This window comes from Somniosus microcephalus, chromosome 31 (assembly GCF_052327205.1).
Source record: "Somniosus microcephalus isolate GS21.2 chromosome 31, FLI_Smic_1.0, whole genome shotgun sequence".
Lineage (NCBI taxonomy): Eukaryota > Metazoa > Chordata > Chondrichthyes > Squaliformes > Somniosidae > Somniosus > Somniosus microcephalus.
This window is the reverse complement of record NC_141017.1, coordinates 38,508,599-38,535,403: the sequence shown is the minus strand read 5'-3', so window position 1 is coordinate 38,535,403 and position 26,805 is coordinate 38,508,599. Positions and strand designations below refer to the sequence as shown.

The 26,805-nt window shown below is 51.8% G+C and overlaps 2 protein-coding genes across 3 annotated transcripts in view; both read right to left on the bottom strand.

The window, feature by feature from the left end:
- Nucleotides 1–7,309: 7,309 nt before the first annotated feature.
- fdx2 (ferredoxin 2) lies at nucleotides 7,310–15,369 on the bottom strand. Its single transcript, XM_085971872.1, has 5 exons — nucleotides 14,795–15,369; nucleotides 12,481–12,532; nucleotides 11,472–11,578; nucleotides 9,869–9,956; nucleotides 7,310–8,786 (listed from the first exon to the last, which is right to left on the bottom strand). Exons 1-5 carry the CDS (start codon nucleotides 15,054–15,056, stop codon nucleotides 8,630–8,632), a joined length of 666 nt encoding a protein of 221 aa, XP_085827998.1. The 5' UTR covers nucleotides 15,057–15,369; the 3' UTR covers nucleotides 7,310–8,629.
- A 3,313-nt stretch (nucleotides 15,370–18,682) lies between these two features.
- The window catches only part of raver1 (ribonucleoprotein, PTB-binding 1), a 46,585-nt gene continuing 38,462 nt past the window's right edge, over nucleotides 18,683–26,805 (bottom strand). For both annotated transcript variants that reach the window (XM_085971869.1, XM_085971870.1), the window contains 4 exons: nucleotides 26,392–26,463; nucleotides 25,585–25,707; nucleotides 23,396–23,473; nucleotides 18,683–21,913 (listed from right to left, as the gene is read on the bottom strand). In XM_085971869.1, coding sequence (XP_085827995.1) covers nucleotides 21,767–21,913; nucleotides 23,396–23,473; nucleotides 25,585–25,707; nucleotides 26,392–26,463 — 420 coding nt within the window. In that variant the 3' untranslated portion in view covers nucleotides 18,683–21,766. The remainder of the gene's footprint in view (nucleotides 21,914–23,395; nucleotides 23,474–25,584; nucleotides 25,708–26,391; nucleotides 26,464–26,805) is intronic.

Genomic DNA, 26,805 nt, shown 5'->3' with positions numbered 1-26,805 from the left:
CACTAGGTCCGTGTCCTTGTAGGTTACGGCTCTTCAAATGCATCTCTAAGTACTGTTTAAATGCGATGAGGGTCTCTGCCTCTACCACCCTTTCAGGCAGTGAGTTCCAGACCCCCACCACCCTCTGGGTGAAATTTTTTCCTCATCTCCCCTCTAATCCTTCGACCAACTACTTTAAATCTGTGCCCCCGGTTCTTGACCCCTCTGCTAAGGGAAATAGGTCCTTCCTATCCACTCTGTCTAGGCCCCTCATAATTTTATATATCTTAATTAAGTCTCCCCTCAGCCTCCTCTGTTCCAAAGAAAACAACCCCAGCCGATCCAATCTTTCCTCATAGATAAAGTTTTCCAGTCCTGGCAACATCCTCATAAATCTCCTCTGCACCCTCTCCAGTGCAATCACATCCTTCCTGTAATGTGGTGACCAGAACTGCATGAAGTACTCAAGCTGTGACCTAACCAGTGTTGTATACAGTTCTAGCATAACTTCCCTGCTCTTATATTCTATGCCTCGGTTATTCCGTATGCCTTTTTAACTACTTTATCAACCTGTCCTGCTACCTTTAAGGATCTGTGGACATACCTCCACAGCTCTCAGTATCCTCCCATTAATTGTGTATTCCCTTCCTTGTTGCCCCTTCCCAAATGCATTCCCTCACACTTTTCCAGATTGAATTCTATTTGCCACTTTTCTGCCCAACTGACCAGTCCATTGATATCTTCCTGCAGTCTAAAGCTTTCCTCCTCACTGTCAACCACACGGCCAATTTTTGTATAATTTTATATCGTCTTTATCATGCCCCCTACATTTAAGTCTAAATCACTAATATATACTACAAAAAGTAAGGGACCGAGTACTCAGCTCTGTGGAACCCCACTGGAAACAGCTTTCCAGTCGCAAAAACTCCCCTCAACCGTTACCCTTTGCTTTCTGCCACTGAGCCAATTTTGGATCCAATTTGCCACATGGATTTCCAAAAGGCATTTCATAAAGTGCCAGATAAAAGGCTTGCCAGCAAAGTTGAAGCCCATGAAATAAAAGGGACAGTGGCAGCATGGACACGAAATTGGCTAGGTGACAGGAAACAGAGAGTAGTGGTGAACAATTGTTTTTCAGACTGGAGGAATGTATACAGTGGTGTTCCCCAGGGGTCGGTTCTAGGACCACTGCTTTTCTTGATATATATTAATGACTTGGATGTGGATGTACAGGGCACAATTTCAAAGTTTGCAGATGACACAAAACTTGGAAGTGTAGTGAAGTGAGGAGGATAGTGATAGACTTCAGGCAGACATAGACAGGCTGATGAAATGGGCGGACACGTGGCAGATGAAATTTAACGCAGAAATGTGCGAAGTGGTAGGAAGAACAAGGAGAGGCAATATAAACTAAAGGGTACAATTCTAAAGGGGGTGCATGAAAGAGAGATCTGGGGGTATATATGCACAAATCGTGTTGAGTAAGCAGTTAAAAAAGCATATGGGATCCTGGGCTTCATAAATAGAGGCATCGAGTACAAAAGCAAGGAAGTTATGAACCACCTTTATAAACATAGAAGATAGGAGCAGGAGTAGGCCATTCGGCCCCTCAAGCCTGCTCTGCCATTCAATGAGATCATGGCTGATCATCCAAACTCAGTACCCTGTCCCTGCCTTCTCCCCATATCCCTTGATCCCTTTAGCCTTAAGAAATATATCTAACTCCTTCTTGAATATATTTAATGAATTGGCCTCAACTGCCTTCTGTGGTAGAGAATTCCACAGGTTCACCACTCTCTGGGTGAAGAAATTCCTCCTCATCTCATCCAAAACACTGGTTCGGCCTCAACTAGAGTATTGTGTCCAGCTCTGGGCACCACACTTTAGGAAGGATGTGAAGGCCTCAGAGAGGGTGCAGAAAAGATTTACGAGAATGATTCTAGGGATGAGGGACTTTAGTTACTGGGATAGACTGGAGAAGCTGAGGTTGTTCTCCTTAGAGCAAAGAAGGTCGAGGAGATTTGATAGAGGTGTTCAAAATCATGAGGGGTCGAGACAGAGAGAAACTGTTCCCATTGGCGGAAGGATCGTTAACCAGAGGACACAGATTTAAGGTGATTGGCAGAAGAACTAAAGGCGACATGAGGAAAACGTTTTTACTCAGCGAATGGTTAGGATCTGGAATGCCCTGCCTGATAGGGTGGTGGAGGCAGACTCAATCGTGGCTTTCAAAAGGGAATTGGATAAGCACCTGAAGGAAAAAATTTGCAGGGCTACGGGGAAAGAGTGGGGCTCGCTGAAGCGCTCTTGCAGAGAGCCGGCACGGGCTCGACGGGCCGAATGGCCTCCTTCTGTGCTGTAACCATTCTGTGATTCTATGCTCTGCAATACAGTTAGATCATGGCTGATCTGTACCTCAACTCTACTTTGGTCTTTAATCCACATCCACATTACAACAGTGACTACGTTTCAAAAGTACTTCATTGGCTGTAAATCACTTTGGGACTTCATGAGGTCGTGGATGGCGCTATAGAAATGCAAGATCTTCCTTTTACCTAATAAAACTATCAATCTCAATCTTGACTCAGCATGCACAGCCTTTTGGAGGAAGGGATTTTGTTTGATAACGCTCCTGTACATGCAAGTTGTTGTCCAGAGAATTCCAGATTTCCACTACCCTTCGTGTGAAAAATCGATTCCTCAGTCACTGAACGGCCTGGCTCTTGGTGTAAGATTGTGCTTCCCTTGTTCAGGGTTCCCCCAGCAGTGGAAACACCTCGGTCAGATCACCCCCTCAATTTTCTAAACTCAATACTGATTTCTGCCCGTTAACCGAGCTCCCCCAAGGAACCTCCACCGTTCCAATTATAACAGGCAACACCTGAAGAGAGAGAAGGTAACCTTTCAGACACGTAACGCAGAAAAGTTTGTTCCAGGCAGCTCTACAGTGGCCTTGGTACGTGCTGAAGGGGGATACTGATTTCAGCTGCTGAGAGACATCACAGACAGTGGTGAGAAAATACATCTCTAGTTTTAATGTAGAGTATATGCATCAACACTTCACGTAACCAAGTTTAAATACATTCCAAATGTTTAAAATCCAGCAACATTTACAAACTGTAACATTAAAAAAAAACATACAATCTTGCCTGGCACACCCCAAATAACAGGAACAGAATTGCAGCATTGCAGTGAGATACTGGAACATATATTTAAAGTCGAAGCACACACTTGTGTTTAATCTGGATTACAGCAGTTTGTGAAGTGACAGCGTGTTGTCAGGATTCTGCTGTTTGAGAGGCTGAGCGACAGGTAATCGATACAGAGCCACAGAGCGATCGATACAAGGAGGAGGATACAGAGGCTTTGGTGAATCACAAGGCAGCTGTCGATCACAGGCAAAGCTGCAAGTGTTTACTCCGTGTCCTCAAACACGGGACTTGTCCGTTCTTAAAATGCATCTGAACCAGTGATATTTTTAATACACAGTTGGAGCTTATAATGCTGGTCCTGTTGGTAGGATTAAGAGAGCAGGATCTTGCAATCTTCTCAAGGGGTTTATACTGGACGCAACACAACAGAGCTGAATAAAGTGTCACACCACTCCAATGGCTCGGTCAGTACCCAGACCCAGATTCCAGCCCTGCTCCAGGCTGAGCCGAGTTAACCATCTCACATTACAGAAATTGATTGGAAAGGGGGTTGTAATTTGTTCCAGCGTCCCAGACCAGAGAGAGGAAACAGTATCAAACCGGGTTCCTGCCTCGAATAATCACCGAGTAACTCGTCACAAGCAGCAGAGGATACCGCAGATCATTTCCTGTTGTGTAACAACCCAATCACCACTCTCCGCACCCACCCACCCACCCACCACTCTCCGCACCCGCCACCCCTCCCCGCACCCACCCACCGGCCACCACCACTCTCCGCACCCACCCCCACCTCTCCGCACCCACCCACCCGCCACCACTCCCCACTACCACCCCCCGCACCCGCCACCACTCCCCGCACCCACCCACGACCACCCCCCCCCCCGCACCCACCCACCCACCGGCCACCACCACTCTCCGCATCCACCCACCGGCCACCACCACTCTCCGCACCCACCCACCCGCCACCACCACTCTCCGCACCCACCCACCCGCCACCACCACTCTCCGCAACCACCCACCCGCCACCACCACTCTCCGCACCCACCCACCCGCCACCACTCCCCACTACCACCCCCCGCACCCGCCACCACTCCCCCGCACCCACCCACCCACCGGCCACCACCACTCTCCGCACCCACCCACCCGCCACCACTCCCCACTACCACCCCCCGCACCCGCCACCACTCCCCGCACCCACCCACTACCACCCCCCCCCGCACCCACCCACCCACCGGCCACCACCACTCTCCGCACCCACCCACCCACCACCACCACTCTCCGCACCCACCCACCCGCCACCACTCCCCACTACCACCCCCCGCACCCACCACCCCTCCCCGCACCCACCCACCGGCCACCACCACTCTCCGCACCCACCCACCCACCGGCCACCACCACTCTCCGCACCCACCCACCCGCCACCACCACTCTCCGCACCCACCCACCCGCCACCACCACTCTCCGCACCCACCCGCCACCACCACTCCCCGCACCCACCCGCCCGCCACCACCACTCCCCGCACCCACCCGCCCGCCACCACCACTCCCCGCACCCACCCGCCCGCCACCACCACTCCCCGCACCCACCCGCCCGCCACCACCACTCCCCGCACCCACCCGCCCGCCACCACCACTCCCCGCACCCACCCGCCCGCCACCACCACTCCCCGCACCCACCCGCCCGCCACCACCCACTCCCCGCACCCACCCGCCCGCCACCACCACTCCCCGCACCCACCCGCCCGCCACCACTCCCCCCGCACCCACCCGCCACCACTCCCCCCGCACCCACCCGCCACCACTCCACCCACCCACCCGCCACCACTCCCCGCACCCACCCGCCACCACTCCCCGCACCCACCCGCCACCACTCCCCCACCCGCCACCACTCCCCCCACCCGCCACCACTCCCCGCACCCACCCACCCACCCCCACTCCCCGCACCCACCCACCCACCCGCCACCACTCCCCCACCCGCCACCACCCACCCACCCGCCACCACTCCCCGCACCCACCCGCCCACCCGCCACCACTCCCCGCACCCACCCACCCACCCGCCACCACTCCCCGCACCCACCCGCCACCACTCCCCCGCACCCACCCGCCACTCCCCCCGCCCCCACTCCACCCACCCACCCGCCACCACTCCCCGCACCCACCCACCCACCCCGCCACCACTCCCCGCACCCACCCGCCACCACTCCCCCACCCGCCACCACTCCCCGCACCCACCCACCCGCCACCACTCCCCGCACCCACCCACCCCCACTCCCCGCACCCACCCACCCACCCGCCACCACTCCCCCACCCGCCACCACCCACCCACCCGCCACCACTCCCCGCACCCACCCGCCACCACTCCCCGCACCCACCCACCCACCCGCCACCACTCCCCGCACCCACCCGCCACCACTCCCTGCACCCACCCACCCACCCGCCACCACTCCCCGCACCCACCCACCCGCCACCACTCCCCGCACCCACCCGCCACCACTCCCCGCACCCACCCACCCACCCGCCACCACTCCCCGCACCCACCCGCCACCACTCCCCGCACCCACCCACCCACCCGCCACTACTCCCCGCACCCACCCACCACCACTCCCCCGCACCCACCCACCCACCTACCACCACTCCCCCGCACCCACCCACCCCCACTACTCCCCGCCCCATCAGCTTGGCTCTGTCCTTGGAGTCAGTGCCCCAGGCTAGTGGGCTGGGGAATAAACAACCAGAGTCTCACTCCTGATCGCTATCCTGAATTGTATGTCCAGCTGTGATACCCACCCGCCCCATGGAGGAGCAGCCTATCGATGATTGGCTCAGAATCTGAATCGCCACCTGGGCCAGGGACAGCCCGCACCCCGGGGTCAGGGACAGCCCGCACCCCGGGGTCAGGGACAGCCCGCACCCCGGGGTCAGGGACAGCCCGCACCCCGGGGTCAGGGAGAGGGCCAGGGACAGGCCGCACCCCGGGCCAGGGACAGGGACAGGCCGCACCCCGGGACAGGGACAGGCCGCACCCCGGGCCAGGGACAGGCCGAACCCCGGGCCAGGGACAGGCCGAACCCCGGGCCAGGGACAGGCCGAACCCCGGGCCAGGGACAGGCCGAACCCCGGGACAGGGACAGGGACAGGCCGAACCTCGGGCCAGGGACAGGCCGCACCCCGGGACAGGGACAGGGACAGGCCGAACCCCGGGCCAGGGACAGGGACAGGCCGAACCCCGGGCCAGGGACAGGCCGCACCCCGGGCCAGGGACAGGGACAGGCCGCACCCCGGGCCAGGGACAGGCCGCACCCCGGGCCAGGGACAGGGACAGGCCGCACCCCGGGCCAGGCCGCAACCCGGGCCAGGGACAGGGACAGGCCGCAACCCGGGCCAGGGACAGGGACAGGCCGCACCCCGGGCCAGGGACAGGGACAGGCCGCACCCCGGGCCAGGGACAGGGACAGGCCGCACCCCGGGCCAGGGACAGGGACAGGCCGCACCCCGGGCCAGGGACAGGGACAGGCCGCACCCCGGGCCAGGGACAGGGACAGGCCGCACCCCGGGCCAGGGACAGGGACAGGCCGCACCCCGGGCCAGGGACAGGGACAGGCCGCACCCCGGGCCAGGGACAGGGACAGGCCGCACCCCGGGCCAGGGACAGGGACAGGCCGCACCCCGGGCCAGGGACAGGCCGCACCCCGGGCCAGGGACAGGCCGCACCCCGGGCCAGGGACAGGCCGCACCCCGGGCCAGGGACAGGGACAGGCCGCACCCCGGGCCAGGGACAGGGACAGGCCGCACCCCGGGCCAGGGACAGGGACAGGCCGCACCCCGGGCCAGGGACAGGGACAGGCCGCACCCCGGGCCAGGGACAGGGACAGGCCGCACCCCGGGCCAGGGACAGGGACAGGCCGCACCCCGGGACAGGGACAGGGACAGGCCGCACCCCGGGACAGGGACAGGGACAGGCCGCACCCCGGGCCAGGGACAGGGACAGGCCGCACCCCGGGCCAGGGCCAGGGACAGGCCGCACCCCGGGCCAGGGACAGGGACAGGCCGCACCCCGGGCCAGGGACAGGGACAGGCCGCACCCCGGGCCAGGGACAGGGACAGGCCGCACCCCGGGCCAGGGACAGGGACAGGCCGCACCCCGGGCCAGGGACAGGGACAGGCCGCACCCCGGGCCAGGGACAGGGACAGGCCGCACCCCGGGCCAGGGACAGGGACAGGCCGCACCCCGGGCCAGGGACAGGGACAGGCCGAACCCCGGGCCAGGGACAGGCCGAACCCCGGGCCAGGGACAGGCCGAACCCCGGGCCAGGGACAGGCCGAACCCCGGGACAGGCCGAACCCCGGGACAGGCCGAACCCTGAGCCAGGGGTGGCCCGTACCCTGGGTGCACAGGTCTGTGGGGGAGGAGGGATCTCACTTTGCGGTTTTGATGAATTACTTGGGGCCTCAGCCTCGCATTGTCCAGTGCTCGAATCCCAGAGAACGTTCCCAGGAATCTGCTACACTGCGGATCAATAAATCACACACACACACGTCATTAGCACATTTCATTTTCTGAACACCAGCAATCTGCACTCTCTCACAGCACAACTTGCTCCTTATTTTTCTGAAATTCCTGACTTTAAAACTCTTCTGCTGTGACATTGCTGCCTCTTGAGGGGCAACTGCAGCCACTGAACCTCCTTGTTATCAGTTAGTATTTTTATATTTATGCCCAGAAACCATTGTCCGCTTCGTTATAAAGGAGGCAACTCACAGAATCACTGAGCACTGTGGTTTTACAAATGGCAAGGATTGAAATGCTCACCGCACGGTCCCAAATCACAACAGGTTAGTCCCGTCTGACGGAGAGCACCTTAATGGCGGTGATCAGAAGGGGGAGGGAGTGGAGTTCCAGGAACAAACCAGCAGTTGCTGTACTTAATTGAGGTGTTTAACGGGACATCGCTGTACGTTGATGGTTCTCACTCGCTGTGTTTCACCCCATCGAAAGACGCACAATTCTCACTGCTATGGTTCCACGAGCAGAGGTAAGGCATTTCTATCAGTTCTCATTCGTGCACCGACTCCCAATAATTACACTGCTAAAATTGGTTGCTTTATGCCGACGGAATGCTGTGATTCTGGTGTGAGGATGAAGGAGCCAGGTTAACGAGAGAGAGACACAGAGACAGAAACAAAGACAGAGAGACAGAGACAGACAGACAGACAACAAAATTCACCACAGATATCTACTGATTCTAAATCTCAGTGTGTGTGTGTGTGTGTGTGGAGAAAGAGTAATGAGCGCGATCTTTCCCCCAAATTTTTTGTCCCCGTCTTCTCTCCCACTCCAAACCGCCGAATTGCTTCGGATGTTCCTTTCCGCTCCTGTCCAGAGGTGGTGGTGCCTGTCCGCTTGGCACTGGCCAATCATCGAGCGAGTTGTGCGTTCGAAGCATTACTGGAATGACGCGAGCCTCCCTGTCTGCCACAGGTACACCGGCCAATGCCCATCAGTGGGGTTTCGGCACATGCCCATCCACATAGAAGTTCCTGGTGATTTTAGGCAGCGTAAGCTCCATGCCGTCTAATTCTTTGGTGAGGATGATCTGACAGCCCAGCCGGGAGTTGAGCTGCAGGACGGGTGCCATGTCCAACATGTCTTCCTCCCTGGAAAAACACATCTTTAATTGCATTTGGCACTCAACTTTGCAAACTCTGGCACATATATCTATCAATAAAGTATTAAAAATGTTACTTCTTGCACACACAACCTGTTGCCACATATTTGGGTCAACTTTTTTCCATTATGGATTCCTATGTCCACAGTTTAGATGCAAATTTCTTATGTAAACAGGTCACATTGTAATTACACCCTGCCACCAGTGGTGGCGCTTCAGTGCCTCAGGTTATTGTCTCCCAGCTGATAAACTTCTGACCAACTCCCACTTCGTTTCCCAACTTGCTTGAAGTTTTGCTATTTAACTAAATATCAACATATTATGTAAAAATAAGGACAGAACACATGGCATTAAAACAGGGACGGAATAACATCCGCGCGCCCAGGTCAATGACCACACTTCACCTGAAGACCACTCTTGGGTCGGGCTTCACGCGGGGATTTCCCAGTAAAGGTTGTTCCAGACTGCGAGGGGCTGCTGGTCCACCAACAACAACTTGCGTCTACTTCAAAGGGAAAGTGTGAGGTAGATCTGGGCAGCAGTGCTCAGTTGCCCAAATCGCTCAGTTAAACCATTAACGCTCCATTGCTCGAACTCCACACAGACAGGAGCGTTCAATGCACGAGTCATTTGAACAGTTTTGTTAATTTTTGTTTCAGAAGCAGGTTTAAAATATTGGCGTAAGCACTACATTACTGTTTACCTGCTGCTATACTCAATGTAAATTTATTTTTTGTAATAAATCCTGATTTGCAGTGTAACCTGAACTATATTGCCTGGACAGTATGGTAATGTTTCATCTACGGAAACGATTAGGATTATACAATTGGGATGCCTTACATCTTCCAGTGCTAAACCCAGTGGTAAAAGGGTATATTGTTAGCTCCTGGGCATAGTATTCTCATCCGTCACACGCTTACACTGCAAATTTTCGATCATAGAACACAGGTTAGCATCTGGAAACTATAATCTGGCATAATATGAATTAGAAAGTTGGGAGGGGGCCCGAATTGTAATCCTTGTACTGTACGATGCAGGTGCAGATATCGGATACAGCAACACATTCCCTACCTTTCAACCGCTTCAGGTAGTTTATCGAAATGCTCTTCATTCACATACACATGGCAGGTCGAGCAGGCCAACGAAGCTTCACACGCACCTTCACAGGGAAAGGAAATGGTTATTTACACACACTGGCCACAGCTTCTTTCTCATTTTCTCTCCATCTCTCTTGAAGACACCATCTCTTGCTGGGACATAAGTGCACCAGTGGAGGAGCAGCTCTCTGGTGCCGTGCTCAAGTCTCCTTTCTTTACACGTGAGCCCAGAGTTGTTGCAATCAACCATGGGTGAAGTCACAGCCAAACCTCATCCTGACCCTGACCCTGCCCTCTTCCAAAATCTACACACACACAGGAATTCCAGCAGGGGTTACTGGAGAGTGATTAGAAGCAGGAACTGTATCCTTTGTCAGTGCTCCTCAGTCCAGCTATTGCCACCCAGGTATGGTTGGCTAATGGAGCAAAGGGCAAGGATGAAACCTGGGGTCTTTCTGCGGCGTGTGGAACAGCACCACACCAGGCAGTGTATTTACCACGCGAGGTACCAGGTCATACAGTGACCTTACACTGCCTACAAGGGATGTCTGCAATATCGACACACACAAAAGATTCAGCAACACACAGCTGACTGGCAAAGGCACTGATGTGCAGTTTTCATACAATCGTGGAATATGATTCTCTAAACACCGATAAATATCCTGGAAAATCCTGTAACACAGAATTTGACTTATTCAGAGCCCCCCCTAAACCAGTGGCACTACTAATTCAATAGGAGAGACAAAGGTTTATTATTGGCCTGGAGAAGGGGAGCTGATTAGTTTCACATCCTCGTGTGTTACAGGCCACGTCTGATCAGAAGGACATCCCTGCCCTGCAGAAAGTGCAGTGTGAAGCAACAACACTCACACCAGGACTTCGGGATATATGAGGGAAGGGAAGGGAAGTTAGACGTGCCCCAGCCAACATTCCGCCCTCAAACAACAATGTTTGTGGAATCTTGCTTTGCATAAATTGTCTGGCACATTTATCGACATAACAACAATGACTATCCTTCAAAAAGTAATCTGATGCATGAGAAATGCTTTCAGACTTTTGAGAGAAATGATTAGGCATTTTATCAGTGCATACTTTAAAAAAAAGTATTGGGTGAAGTAAAAGTCTTAAACATCAACATTTGCTTTTCCCAGACTATAAATTGCAACTCAGTGGGGAGCACGCTCACTGGAATCAGAAGATCACGGGTTCAAGTCCCACTCCAGAGACACTCCCAGTGCAGTACTGAGGGAGCGCCGCACTGTCGGAGGGGCAGTACTGAGGGAGCGCCGCACTGTCGGAGGGGCAGTACTGAGGGAGCGCCGCACTGTCGGAGGGGCAGTACTGAGGGAGCGCCGCACTGTCGGAGGTGCCGTCTTTCAGGCGAGACGTTAAACCGAGGCCCCGTCTGCTCTCTCAGATAAGATCCCACGGTACTATTCAAAGAAGAGCAGGGGAATTCTCCCTAGTGTCCTGGCCAATATTTATCCCTCAACCAACATCACCAAGTCAATCCGTTCTCTTTCTTTAAGAAGGTGCACAGGTGAAGAATTTAAAGATTTCACTCCATCAGTACTCACCCTCCAGATCAATCCCGTTTTCATGAGCCAAGTACAATACATTGTCTCCCACCTTCCCCTTCACAGGAATCTTGCGCCCTGATCGGTCGATGAAGGTTACATTTACTCTAAAACAAGGAAAAACATTGATCATAAACACAATTATTTATTGACGATTAAAGTTGTAAATCAACAGAGATTTTTTGCGTTTATCGAAAGTTGCCTGTAAAAATTCACAATTTATTTCTCATCAGTTTACTCTTAAAAGGTGTTAATTTCTGAACTGGGGAACGGTTCTGATCGCCCTCTGGGTACCTTAGCCAAGAACCTATGATTCATGCAGCATGCCTGATGGGAGCATTTGCTGGTATGATGTGAGCTCGCTTCAGATGCTTTATCTCAAAAGTCACTTGGATAGGCAAGCCCCCCACGGCGTGAACTCACTTATATACAAAGTAATCTGGGATATCGTGCCCCGGGTGGAAGCTGCACTGCTCTCCAGGCGTCTCCACCAACAGTCAATACAACACCGACAGGCCAAAGGGAGTGAGTGAGTGGGAGGGGAGGGGGAAGCAAGTATCCCAGCATGAGTCAGCACGCTCAGAAGAGGAGGAGAAAAAATTAGGGGAGGGACAAGGAACTGAACTGACTGAATGAGAGATAAAAAGAATCCAAGAATTAGGAGCAGGAGTCGGCCATTCAGCCTCTCGAGCCTGCTCCGCCATTTAATAAGATCATGGCTGATCATCGACCTCAACTCCACTTCCCGCCCGATCCCCATATCCCTTGATCCCCTTAATATCTAAAAATCTATCGATCTCAACCTCGAATATTACTCAACAATTCAGCATCCACAGCCCTCTGGGGTAGAGAATTCCAAGATTTACAACTTTTTGAGTGAAGAAATTTCTCATCAGTCCCAAATGGCCGATCTCTTATTCTGATACTGTGCCCTCCTAGTTCTAGACTCCCCAGTCTATCTATCCGTCAATCAATCCACAACCCTGCAAGCTCAGATTTTTGTACTTACACATCCGTCAAACTCTTGGGTTTCTGGCTTGTGTCCTCACACTGACGGACATCTGGAAACAGACAAAAGTGGTCACCACTTTGAACCAAGGACTGCACGACGTCACATCAAAGCTACCCGTCTTTCAGTCCACAAGTGACTCCTCGTGTATCAAGTGAAGGAGCAAACTGAACATTGACCTCGGTGAAGTTAACAAGTGGATTAAACTCTTGCCTGATCTTGTTGCTGGTGTGTAAGTTCTAACTACTGCAAACAGGGAAAAATCTCAAGTTGTCGCTTCGCTAGATTACATGTGGAGCCGCGCGAGACCAGAGGCAAGGGTCAGAGACGGGCACAGACAGAGAGCGGGGACAGAGCAGCTCGGGGTACACTGGGTGCTGCCTTGAAAGGATGAACAGGCTGGGTCTCTTGAAAAAAGAAGGCTGAGGGGGTGACCTAATAGAGGTCGTTAAAAATTATGAAAATTTTTGATAGATTGGATAGAGAGAGAATTTTTCCACTTAACATAAGAACATAAGAAATAGGAGCAGGAGTCGGCCATTCAGCCCCTTGAGCCTGCTCCGCCATTCAATAAGATCATGGCTGATGATCTATCTCATCTCCACTTTCCTGCACTATCCCCATATCCCTTGATTCCCTTAATATTCAAAACTCTATCGATCTCTATCTTGAATATACTCAACCACTGAGCCTCCACAGCCTTATGGGGTAGACAATTCCAAAGAGTCACCACCCTCTGAAGACATTTCTCATCTCAGTCCTAAATGGCCGACCCCTTATTCTGAGACTGTGACCCCTGGTTCTAGACTCCCCAGCCAGGGGAAACATCCTCCCTGCATCTACCCTGTCAAGCCCTGTAAGAATTTTGTATGTTTCAATGAGGTCACCTTTCATTCTTCTAAACTCTAGAGAATATAGGCCCAGTCTACTCAATCTGTCCTCATAGGACAATTCCCCCATCCCAGGAACCAGTCTGGTGAACCTTCGTTGCACTCCCTCTATGGCAAGTATATCCTTCCTTAGGTAAGGAGACCAAAACTGTCTACAATACTCCACTTGTGGGAAAGAGCATAACTAGAGGCCATCAATATACGATAGTCACCAAGAAATCCAATAAGGGTCCATCAACATCCTGGGGGGGTCACCATTGACCAGAAACTTAACTGGACCAGCCACATAAATACTGTGGCAGCAAGAGCAGGTCAGAGGCTGGGTATTCTGTGGCAAGTGTCTCACCTCCTGACTCCCCAAAGCCTCTCCACTTGCCTGGATGAGTGCAGCTCCAACAAACACTCAAGAAACTCGACACCACCCAGGACAAAGCAGCCCGCTTGAGCGGCACCCCGTCCACCGCCTTAAACATTCACTCCCTCCACCACCGGCATACCGTGGCTGCAGTGTGTACCATCTACAAGATGCACTGCAGCAACTTGCCAAGGCTTCTTCGGCAGCGCCTCCCAAACCCGCGACCTCTTCCACCTAGAAGGACAAGGGCGGCAGGCGCATGGGAACACCACCTCCACTAACACAAGCATATGAGGGAGAAGAGAATCGAGGGTTATGCTGATAGAGTTAGATGAGGAAAGACAGGAAGAGGCTTGAATGGAGCATAACCGTGGCTGCAGCGGCCTTTCAGTGCTTGAGGCAAGCTCAGTGTCAGACAGCGGCTCAGTGGTGAGGAGGTCCCTGTCCCCCGTCTCCCCGCCGGGGTCCCTCTCCCCAGGCCCCTGTCCCCCCCGGGGTCCCTCTCCCCAGGCCCCTGTCCCCCCCGGGGTCCCCCCGTGGTTCCTCTCCCCGGCCCCTGTCCCCCCGGGGTCCCTCTCCCCAGGCCCCTGTCCCCCCGGGGTCCCTCTCCCCCGGCCCCTGTCCCCCCGGGGTCCCTCTCCCCCGGCCCCTGTCCCCCCGGGGTCCCTCTCCCCAGACCCCTGTCCCCCCGGGGTCCCTCTCCCCAGACCCCTGTCCCCCCGGGGTTCCTCTCACCCGGCCCCTGTCCCCCCCGGCGTCCCTCTCCCCAGGCCCCTGTCCCCCCCCCCAGGTCCCTCTCCCCAGGCCCCTCTCCCCCCCCCAGGTCCCTCTCCCCAGACCCCTATCCCCCCGGGGTTCCTCTCCCCCGGCCCCTCTCTCCCCCGGCCCCATCCCCCCGGGGTCCCTCTCACCCGGCCCCTATCCCCCCGGGGTCCCTCTCACCCGGCCCCTGTCCCCCCCGGCGTCCCTCTCCCCCGGCCCCTGTCCCCCCGGCGTCCCTCTCCCCAGGCCCCTGTCCCCCCGGCGTCCCTCTCCCCAGGCCCCTGTCCCCCCGGCGTCCCTCACTCACCCAGGCGGGTGTGGAAGGCGAGCCCCGCCGGCCGGGCCGGCCTTTCCTGCACCTCTCCCCCTATGGCCGGGCCAGGCCGGGCGGCCCTCAGAGCAAAGCGGAAGCAGCGCCAGGCGGCCGCCATGACAGTCCCGGTCAGCTGACCCGCCCCCCAGTGACGTCGGCGCCGGCTTCTTAAAGGGGAAGTTGGCAAATTTCCATTAAAGGGGAAGGACACTCTGGGCTGAGATTTTTTTTTAAAACTTTCCAACATCAAAGCCATAAAAGTTGCGCCATTCTGCAAATTCCCAAATGTTGAAATCTTTTACAAACTTTTTTTTTGGCATTCCCAACTTCTGGCATCAAATGGAGAGTGAGAATGAAATGTTAAAGTCTAGCTCAGGAAATGACCTTGTCCAGGAAAATCCATAACTCGCTCTATCTGATTTTTTGGCTGTCACCTTCTCGATTGTTGGTTGCCGCAGTAATCTCGCATTCACAGCAGAACAGGAGGCCATTTGGCCCCTCGAGCCTGCTCCGCCATTCAATTAGATCATAGCTCGTCTGCACCCCAACTCCACTTTCCCACCCACGAAAATACGAACAATGACGGACAGGTGAAAACCCTCGAGTCCATCCCACACAATTACAATACCTTGTGTATCACAATATACACTCCCCACCCCACCCCACCCAAAACCATGTGATCGCCTGGGAGAGGCAAGAAAAGATTAAAAACCCAGGCTAATCTGTGGGAAAAAATCTGGGAAATTCCTCTCCAACCCATCTAGGTGATCAAAAGTAGTCCGGGTCAGCCTGGCCCTGAATTCCCTGCAGTACCTACCCTTCTCAAAGATGTGATCTCCGTCCCAACCAGAAACAGGTCCCGCTCTCGCTTTTGATCCCTTACCTAACACAAATCTATCGATCCCAGTTTTGAAAGCTCCAATTGTCCCTCATCATCCACAGCCTCCAGATTCTATGTAATTCTATACACTCATACTTCCCTTCTCAACCTCATAAGCAACAGATGTTAAACATCACTTCTCCTTTCATCCCACCATTGGTGGCCACACCTTCAGCCACTCTGGCCCCACTTGGACTTGTCGATGCCTGCTCTTTTAAGAAGGGCTAAGTCAAGCCAATGGGAGCAGGAAATGTCAGGACAATGCTTGCCCAGGAACCACGAGGCAGATAAAGGAACGGACTTGAACCCCCGGATTAGCAGGGTGAATACTTGGTAAAAGAGCATGATGGACGAAACAGTAAATGGAGGATAACTCATGCAGTCAACACAATCGAGACAAAATTACAGGTAGACTAATTTGGGAATAATGACCAACTGAGGAACAACTCCATTGCATCGAAACCCCAAGGAGCAATGGACTATGGAAAATTGACCGAAGTCAGAGAGCATGCTGGATCTTGAAGTTGCAGCGAGTGAGAAAATTTTTGTTGCAAACTGCTGGCTCGTTTTCGAGGGCAACTCTTATTCAAAACTTGTAGGCGGTTGAGAGGGGAAAAAACCAAGTCCATTTATGGCTATTCCGTCCAGCGACAGACTTTAGAAAGGAAACAAATAAAATGCAGACTCATGATGATTATTCAGATCACAAGAAGCAGTTTAAAGAAATTGTTGATGAAAAATTAACCCCTCATCTCCCAAAACAGATGAACTGATCATCGTGTTGTGCGCCCCATTGGAGCGAGAGAATATTTGCACAGGATCCTTGGGAGTGTGTTAATATTTGGACAGGGACCTTCCACAGAAAAGTTTGAAAAGCACTGTAGCCTATTGATTGAGATTGCCAAAACTGCACACATTTGAGTTGTGTATACAGTAATCCCTCCCCAACCGCGGGGGATACGTCCCTGCAACCCCCCGTTAGTAAAACCACAGTTCGCAAATACAGTATAAATGTTCAAATAACAAAAAATATAAAAGCAATAAAATCATGTTATCTACTTTAATCCTAAATTAAAAACCACATACGCAAAATTCACTGCCGCGGTTGGCAAAAGTTGTCGCAGAGAGGAAACCGTGTATACTTGAAATCCACGTATGGCAAAACCGGGGTTGGGGCAGGATTCCTGTATTTATATTTTTGGAATGTTCCCTCGTGGATTCTCGCTGTCTTCCTGCAGCACTCACCTTCCCTGTCCATGGGCACCAGCCCGAAACTGTTCCCAGGCCCCTCGCCGACAGGCTGAAGGCCCTTATACACAACAGGAATGAGCTTGATCATAGAAACATGGGCCTCTCTCAATTGACTGTGCTCGCCGGAAACAGTTGGATATTCAGGCACCCAAAGGCATTGAAGACCCATGGAAGTGTGGGTTTCTGAATTGCCACAGGCCTTCAATCCAGTAAATGGGAGAATCAGCCCCATGGGGAGTGGGACCAGGTAGAGCGAGGGCACCAAATGGAGAAATGTTTCTATTTGCTGGGAGGTGCAAGAGCCTGTCCCCTCCCCATTATTTGTGTACCTCACTGGGCAGGAGTTCCTGGATGTGAACCAGTGCTTTACCCCAGGATAGTGCTATCTGCCTGCACCAAAATATCACAACACTCTGGCACCCTTGTATTGTAAAACATTCTATTCACGTAGGCTGCACTGAAACCAGGCAAATTGGGTTTTTACCAGAGTCAAACCAAGAACCCAATAGCATGTTTGTGGAGTACAGCCCTGCAGTATGTTGTCTGGTGACCCATTCACACGCAAGCCCAGACAGCAGGTGCTCACACCGTCACCTGAGGTTAAGTTCTCTGGATGTCACCCTCCAGTATGTCACACAATTGGCCATTATTCACAAAGATCTGGAGTAAGCGTTGGGCAAGCTATTAACCCCCAGGGAGAGGTCAGCAGAGCTCAATACAACTTCACCAGCTTAAAGGTTGGCATTGCCCATGGGCAGTTGACTAACAGTTGTGTTTCTTTTACATTATACACAAGGTGGAGACAGAACTGGGAGCAACTGAAGCAATTCACTCCAGAGCCACCTAGTGGCCAGAACCTGCCACTGCATTGAGATTGTTGACATAGGAAAATTGAATGGGGAAAAGTTGAGAGCAATATAAAAGGGGAAAAGTTGTAAGAAATGCATGAACAGAGGGGAAAAAAAACTTGTGCACAAGAAACAGAAAGCCTAGGCAAGATCTTAAACATTTACCCTTCCAAGTCCCATGTGGGAGTAGCCTCGTGGGGAGTAAACTGCTCAAGAAAGAGTTCTTTAGGCAGTATTGCATCAATTCAATTTTCTCTCCGGCCTGAAGGCTCAGACTCCTGCTAGGTTACAACTCCACAAGCCTGCAGTATCAGTCTGTCCAGGAATCTCAGGATGTCACCCAGGTAGGAAGATTTCTGTATTTATTGACTTAGGCTGATGCTATTTCTGTTGTGTGTGAATGTGTTCCTGCAATATCAGTTTTCATTTGGGTAGTGAACACAATGTTTCACAAGTTTACTGAAAAGTTCGAGAACCACAATTTTAGCAGACGACCCGACTGCACAGCGTCACTTGCTTCACATTCGTGCAGTCAGCAGCACAAGTGGCTGGATAGCCATCAAGAGCAGAACCCATGGCAATTGCCCCCAACTCCAGCCCCAATGTGAATGTGATGCTCCAAGTGAGATCAGCTAACAGCGCAAAGTAGGGCTCGGACCAGGGATAGTCTGTACGGCGCAGTTCCACACTTGGAAGAACGCTTACCAACTGAGCTATCAGGGGTCAGAGCCGGTCTGAACTGCACTTTGCTTCGATGCAAAGCTAGGAATAGATGCATCAGATTAAAAATGAGTGCATTATCGCTTATGCGCTTTGAAATCTATACACCCCAATAATGAAAACCTATATAAAAAGGATATCGGCAATGAGGCCAACAAAGTTTAAAGAAAACAAGCAACAACATTAAGAGCAATTTCTAACTTTATTAGAGATGTAGACTGTACTCTCCAAACATACAATTGCATTAGGTTCCTACTCAATTACGCAGCTGAACTTATGTCCAAAGATTAAGACACTCCCAACCTTTCGGGTCCTCTATGCCACCTTTCACATCCCACACTGACAGAAGGTCTCTGGTGCACTTGAACCAGCTAGAAAGCAAGCCAGCTGCTGGGGACTGGCCCATCACCTGCTGCCCTCCTCCCTCTGGAGCATGTAGAGGAGTTTTGCTGTTGTGGCAGGGGTAGCAGGGAAACATCAGGCCTCTCCTCCACCTGCACATTGCTGAGGGGCCAAATAGTCTACGCCTGTTCCTATGATGGTGCAGCCAAAGTCAGGGACTCGTTGCAGGAGATGTCACAGGAATGTGGCCAGTTGGTCACATCTATTTCAGACACAAGCTGCTCATTCTGTATTATTCCAGCTTGTAAATCAGCAGCAGGAGACTGTTAAATGTAATATTTTAATTGCAGAAACCTCTCCAGGTTTATCCCTTCTCACCCAGGTGCCTCGTGATCATTCATTACAAGCAAGTCTGGACATCGAGTGTCAGCAGAGTGTTCTAGTATAAATGGAGCATTGCAGCTGAGCCCCATCCTTACACACATTCCCGCAGGGGTCACTGAATAGCAATTAGAAGCAGGAATCTTTGCCAACGTACCCTCCCCATTCACTTCCTAGTTTGAGGCCAACCTACTAAACCACCATGTTAATCATGGCTCAAAGTTCACACCCCCCACTTCAATCATTAGAGACACGGAGCAGGCCAACCACACAGACTGAAGGTCGGAGGTTCGCTCCCCAGTCTCGAGTTAGCTGGGCTGCTACAATTGGCCATAGCTGAGGGGGAGAAGTTAGGGCTGGTGTTCTTATTACTATCCAGTTAATCATCCTGGAAAGTAAGCAAGAGATGAGGGCAAGGTCCAGCTCCAGCTGGGGTCTTCGCCAAGTAGCCCATCAACACTCACTATCCATGCCCCCTCAGTCACTTTAGCAATTGCGGCAGGGCCACTGATGCCTTTGAAATCACACGCTGGCAAGGATTCAACTCCCATTGGGAGGAGAGAGGAGTTAGAATGGAGCCTGTATTTTGGTTGCTGTCCAGTTAGCCAGACTCTCAACCTCTTGCCAGTCATACTTGCCCAGATTTCTGCCTGTAACATGATCAAACGCGAAAGCACGATGTATTAAATGGCTGGGCACTACACAAAGCCAGACTGTATCGGTGAGTAGGACCTTTATTTCCCTCATGCTGGGTGCTTGGTTTTCTCAGAAGCAGTTTGTTTTTGCACAATGTATCAGAATTTTTAATCAGTCTCTTTGCTTTGCATTACATTTTTGCACCTCTCCCTCCTCCCAATCCCATACAACCCAGCCCAGCAAGACAAACTCTCGCCGCTGGGCCTTGACCAACATTTACCTGCTTTTAGGTGGCTGGGGAAAGAGAGTCAAGAAAGGTTCCCAGGGATGTCATGAACATATATTTCCTGCAGTTTCTCCCAGTCCTGTTCCCCATCAATCTTAAGTGAGAGCAGGAAAGCAGCGGGCATTTAAAGGTGGTTTGCTTTGAAACCCCAACAAAATGTAAATTGGACAAATGCTCGGTGAAACTTATTCTCCTTCAACTCGGGTCTCACATCCAGGAATTTCAAAGACTGGAGGTGTGGTAAAAATGAAGTGAAATTCCACTGCCAACTTGAAGCATTGAGGCAAAACAAACAGGTTTACCAGACAACACACACAGCGCAGGCGGTTAATGCACTGCAAGGCAACTGGAAGAGACTCGCTGCTTCCTGCAGCTTTAACCTGCACCCAGCATCGTAACGGGGCCAGTGTCCGCAATAACTGCAACCGCTCATTACATTTGGGTTGTGTTTTTTTAAACAAGTCCCACACTTGCCGGTTTAAGGGTCTCTGCCAAGACCAGTGGAAAGTTGCCAGGCATAAAAAGGACCACAGGTTAACTGACATCAGGAATTCAACATCTAAAGTTTTTGCAGAACAAAGTTGTGATAAGTAGAAACACACACTGATGTGTACACATACACGCCAAATGAAACAGGAAGGACAAAATTAGTTACCCCAACTACACTGAATTACAAAAAAAGGGACTAGCATGTAATGCCTTGCCTGCAAATACTTCCCGAAAGATTACGGATTTGAAAAAAAGAGGGCATTTCTAAATTAAAGGCAAAAGTAGATTCACAGAATGAAATGAAAACTTAAGGAAAAACACTAAAATAAAGCTACAGATGTTAGGGGTATGCACAAGGACTGAAAAAATCAAACCACCCGGAGTCATGATGAACCTTAAAAGCCAAGGACATGGTGCAGTCCAATTAAAAAGGGAAATAACTCATTCAATTTATTTCCACCCCCCTGGGAAATGTTTGGGAGGAAATTGCACAGAAGCAGAGTAAGTCGCCAGCGAGAAAATGACGCCTTCAGTACCGGGCTTTGAAGTAAAATACTTGCCTAAAATGCGTATTTTGCCGCAGCACCACACACGAAGGGGCCATTTTCTGTCTGCTTCAGACAAAGGGCCAATGAGACTGGTTTGTTAACGGAGCGGCAATTTTTGCAGACAATTTCACGCATTTTTAAACTTGCAATGGAGAAAGAGTGCAATGAATACCGCACTTGTGCGGGCAAGTGTAGATGGAGACTGAACACTTGCCCGCATCATCCGCTGGGTCGGGTTAGCTGGTCCCAGAGCTCTCTGCCAACAGCAAGGAGGTGGGCGAGAGAAGGCAGATGTGGCGACGTTGACCTCGCCGTTCACTCCCTCCCCCAACAACAGGAGTTTGTCTACATTTGGCCATTATGTATTGACATTCACGGGTGCCACAGGGTCAGGTTTCAGTCAGTTCGACAACTTCCAGCCTTATGCATACCCCCAATTCACAGATACAAGTTTCCCCCTCCCCCAAAACATTTTTTAAAAAACTGAAGATTTTTTGACAGAGATTAAAAACATCTGTACAAGATTTACACCCTTAAGCGAGAAAATAACCACATCGTTCCAGATGGGCAACACCAGGTCCCCAGCTAAAATATCCTCTTCCTCTTCAGGTAAGAGTCAGCGTAGTGACCGCCCAGGCCTTGCGAGTGCTGGCCGATGTAGCCTCCTTCTGGGCTGGGCTCGGGTGACGGGATCAGGTGAGAAGCGCCCCGCTTGTGACCAATGAGTGGAGTCTGGAACAGAGAGAATGAAGGTCACCTGGAGTCCAATGTTCATCCAACCCTCCCCGCACCCCCTCACCCAAACTTTCAACCTCCACTGACAGAACAGCATTAAAGGAAGGGGCACCTTAATGACTTGGAGCTCCATTGGGGGTCTCAAGTTTGCAAGAGACAATATTGGATCCAAGGAATCAAAATTACAAATATAACACACGGGTGTAGTAATGATCTACTGCGTGGGGTTTTCTAGCATGTTCTAGAAACACATTGGTCCCTGACAGACCTGATAAATGCTTTCAGTCTTTTGGGTTTTACTCAAGACTTTCCCCTTGGGTTCAGCACGGTCAGTGGGCAAGCCCGTGTTGACGACAATCCTGCCCAATATCTTGGTAATTTGCAGTGAACCCAGAAAACCTTCAACTCGACGAGCTACCTGGTTAATCAACAAGCTCTCGTGATCTTCCTGGATTTTCACCGCAGCCGAGACCAGCTAACTGAGCACAGACTAACCTGGTCTGTCTGACAGACATTAAGTGGCATATTTACCACTGAGAATCAAGTTAGCAGTGGCTCAGTGGGCTGCACTCTCACCTCCGAGTCAGAAGGTTGTGGGTTCAAGTCCCACTCCAGGGACTTCAGCACAAAAATCTAGGCAAACACTCCCGGGGCTGGGCCGCACATCCGGAGGGGCCGCGCTGCGCCGCACAGCCGGAGGGGCAGTACTGAGAGAACACTACACTGTCGGAGGGGCAGTACTGAGGGAGTGCTGCACTGTCGGAGGGGCAGTCTTTCGGATGAGACATTAAACGAGGCCTCGCCTGCCCTCAGGTATCCAGACCAATATTTATCCCACAATCAACATAACGTGAACTGGTGCCACGTTTTCCTACATTACAGCAGCAACTACACTTCAAAAGTACTTCATTGGCTGTGAAGAGCTTTGGGACGTCCGGAGGTGTGAAAGGCGCGATAGAAATGCAAGTCTTTCTTTCAACCCTTTCCCTTTCGAAAAAGGAAAGTTATTTTTCTGCTTCATGAAATTTATGACACTCGTGGCCAAATCGAGGATGGGTAAGCTCCTGTATAAGATACCCCTGATGCAGTCACCCCAGGTGCAGAGCGTAGCCCTGGTGACTTCCCCACCTATGGAAACTGGCTGGGTTCCACGCAATACCATCCCTCGAGGACATGGCTGCAATCTGTGGAGGACTCTTCCCAATACCGATTGAGTGGTTAAGTTTAAATCCTACGTCAATGTACCTGGGTTCCAAGGAAACCATGATCTCGGTTGCAAGTCTAATGCTTGAATTAATGTAAAGTGGTTTCTACCCGTTCATTCAGGGTGCAGAGAAACTGAAATCACTGGTTAGTGCACAATCCTACACCAGACAATGCTCCACTAACCCACATCACCAGGGGAGCAGTCATTGTGGGTACAGGCACAACGCAAACATAACATACACAGAAAGAGAGAGTCAAAGAGCTTTCAGTTACCTTCAGCATGCAGCCTGGTGAGGAGTTGGAGGGCCGAGCACCCAGGAGCCCTGCCCCGGAGTTCAGCGGTGGATTTAACTGCAACAGACCAGATGACAGTCACATCTCCAGCTCACTCAGCATCACAATTCACTTCATATCGTGACAACAATTATTCAGTAATTGACACAGGGTTCTAAACAAGGCATCATCGGCCACTTTCCTTCATCAAAACCCCTCTTCCCCAACCCCACACTGGCTGCCCACAGACCCTCACCGAATTGGCAGCCAACTATCAGAAGACAAACGCAAAGAAACAGACAGATTCCTGCAGACGGAACGGAAATGGATTGATTAGTGTATAAAAGGGGAGAAAAATCACAGGTCAGCCATGATACACGACTGTGCCCAGATAAATCTCTGCAGGGCTCACACCACCCCCTCCACCACTCAGACATCTATTGGTGTATGACAACACTGCACAGATAAAGACCTGTGCACTAATCTTAGTCCTAAACTCGTGAGCCCTCCGTTTCTAGAGGCTGCTTAGCATACTGACAGAACCCAGAAAAACCACTGCGGCATCAACTGGCAAGTCAGACTAGTTCCAGCTCAACACATGCGGCAGCAAATGGTGAACTGAACTTAACTTAAAATCCACTACTAAGCTGCTGGTTATACATCAGCAGAGGTCTAGATGAGAAGAGTAAATTAAAATAACATTTTTAAAAAAAGTGTAATTTCCATTGTTAAACGGAGAGAGTCTGTCCAGTTACAAGAACATAAGACGTAGGAGCAGGAGTCAGTCATTCGGCCCCTCGAGCCTGCTCCGCCATTCAATAAGATCACGGCTTATCTGATCTTGGCCTCAACTCCACTTCCCTGCCCGCTCCCCATAACCCTCGACTCCCTTATTCAAAAGTCTGTATCTCCACCTTAAATATACTCAATGACCCAGCCTCCACAGCTCTCTGGGGAAGAGAATTCCAAGATTCACAACCCTCAGAAGAAATTCTTCCTCATTTCCAATTTAAAAAGGTTTTTCCCCTTATTCTGAACCTATGCCCCAGTTCTAGATTCCCCCACAAGGGGAAAACATCCTCTCTGCATCTACCTTGTCAAGCCCCTTCAGAGTCTTCTATGTTTCAATAAGATCCCCTTTCATTCTTCTAAACGCCAATGAATATAGGCCCAACCTTCCTTCATAAGACAACCCCTTCATCTCTAGAATCAACCTCGTGAACCTTCTCTCAACTGCCTCCAATGCAAGTATATCCTTCCTTAAATGAGACCAAAACTGTACGCAGTTTTGTTAGCACTCTCCCGAGTCGGAGATTTGTGTCTTCAAGCCCGACTCCAGTGCAGTACCGAGGGAGTGCTACACTGTCCTTTGGAGAAGTTAAACAAAGGCCCCATGCACCGGTTCAGATTTGGACGATCACGAGTTGGAGGAACAGGATTTTGTGGTGTCCTGACAAACATTCCTCCCTCAACCAACACCATCAGACACAGATGAACTGGTCATCCATCGCACTGCTAGTGGGATTTTGCATCGCACAAACCTGCTGGCCACATTCACCTCAGAGTCATTACTCTCTACAAAGTAATTAATTGTACGTGAAGCTCAGAGGGGTTGGAGGACTGTTACAGCACCACAGAAATGCACATCCTGGTTGGTCTGGAGATGCAATTTATTTTAGTACCAGCATGTGGTGCTAGCAGGACAAGGGAGAGGATTGCATCAGCAATTATCCACACTTGGCCAGGTGAACATAACGTGCTTCCCCGCAGGGCCAGGTGGCGTACTCTCCCTCCCCTCGCTGAGGTAGACCAAAGGGGCCATTCGTCACACTAGCCGAGACACTGATGGTCAATCTGACTGTGGAGGGCATCAGTCGAGCCGGAATCTATCTTCTGTCAGCACACACCCTGTCCAGCAGCAGTCACTGGACAATCAGGAGCGAGAACCCTGGATGATTTCCCCTTTAGCCCAATTGTAGCGAGAGGCAAAGGTCAGCTAATGTAGCACCACCCGGAGGGGGGAGGGGGCGGAGAACAATCAAACCTGGAAGATGGAATATTAAAATGATGAGATCGGGGCATTCTGAGCCAAGACGTGCTCCCCGCACGGTTAGGGAGCGGCGTGCAGCCCAGGGTGATCAGTTAATGAATGTGCGTCATGATGCACTCGGCTGTTATTGGTGCTCTACCTTGCTGGAGTAGCCCTGTCGGAGTCCTGCTCTTAAGCCACTAGAGAAATAGGATGTGGGAGAGCTGGAGTACAGTGGAGGTGCAGCAGGTTCCAAATCGGTGTAGCCAGATGCAGTTGGTCGCTTAAAGAGAGAGAGCGAGAGCATTAGCAATCCTACACTTTAAACAAACTTTAAACAACAATTTCCACCTAATGGACTGAAATTTGTACCGAACTCAAGAACAGCCCAGGATAAAGAGCCAGAAAACTTGGCTGGTTTAACTTCACTTTATACTCCTCCAGCTCTCTCAAGCTGCATGCCAGGGTGAACACGACCAGCCCTGGCCACCCTTAGATGCCTCACCCAAGTGGCCATTCATAGATAAATCCAGTTAGTGCTGGCAGGCTATTTGACCAAGGACAGCACAGCAGCCAAACATGGTCTCATTCACCAGACACAGGCACTGGATCGTGAGGACAACCAGTTTGATTTCCCCCCACAATTCCATCCCTAGCTGGAGGGCAAATACCATATGGAGGATCCCACACGCTGGCCCCGCTGAGCTAACTCACCAGAGACCAAGGATCGACCAGCAACAGGTCTGTATGACTCGACATTTGCTCATCTGATCTCTAACTGTTACTACACTGGACCACTCTAATCTCTTGTGCAAAACGAGAAGCTTGAAATTTTATTTTATTTTCTTAATTAACAATCCTGACCACTCCAGACATGGCTATGAGCCGCAAATGAATGGTCCCCACTCAGAATTCAGATAACAATCTTAGTCTATTAACCGGAAAGGGTCTTGATTCTAATCTTTACCTCATTTCGGTCGGATCCGTACCCTCCAAGTCCAGGGTCACGCGGTAGTTGGTATCGCTCCAGCTCCCTTTCCTAACACAACAAAACGCCTTGGTTAGCTTAGGTATCCCCGACAATACTTTCCCTTCTAAGTGCATCAACTCCTTGCTGGGGCACCACACGACAGATTCCGCAGGCACACCATAACTTGTCCAACTGGCCATTTTCGACAGCAAGTGCAGAATTGCTATTCAACTACGCAGTGCGTCAAAGCCCGATTCCACCGTCGCCAGTCACTTTCCAGCAGCTGTCATTGGATGGGATCCCCTGCATGACTTTTAACCCCTCCTGACTCAGACAGTAGTTGCCCAACCCTGCCTGACAGATCAGCAAACTAAGCACAGGCTGGCGACTGAACCGGGAACGTTCGAGTCT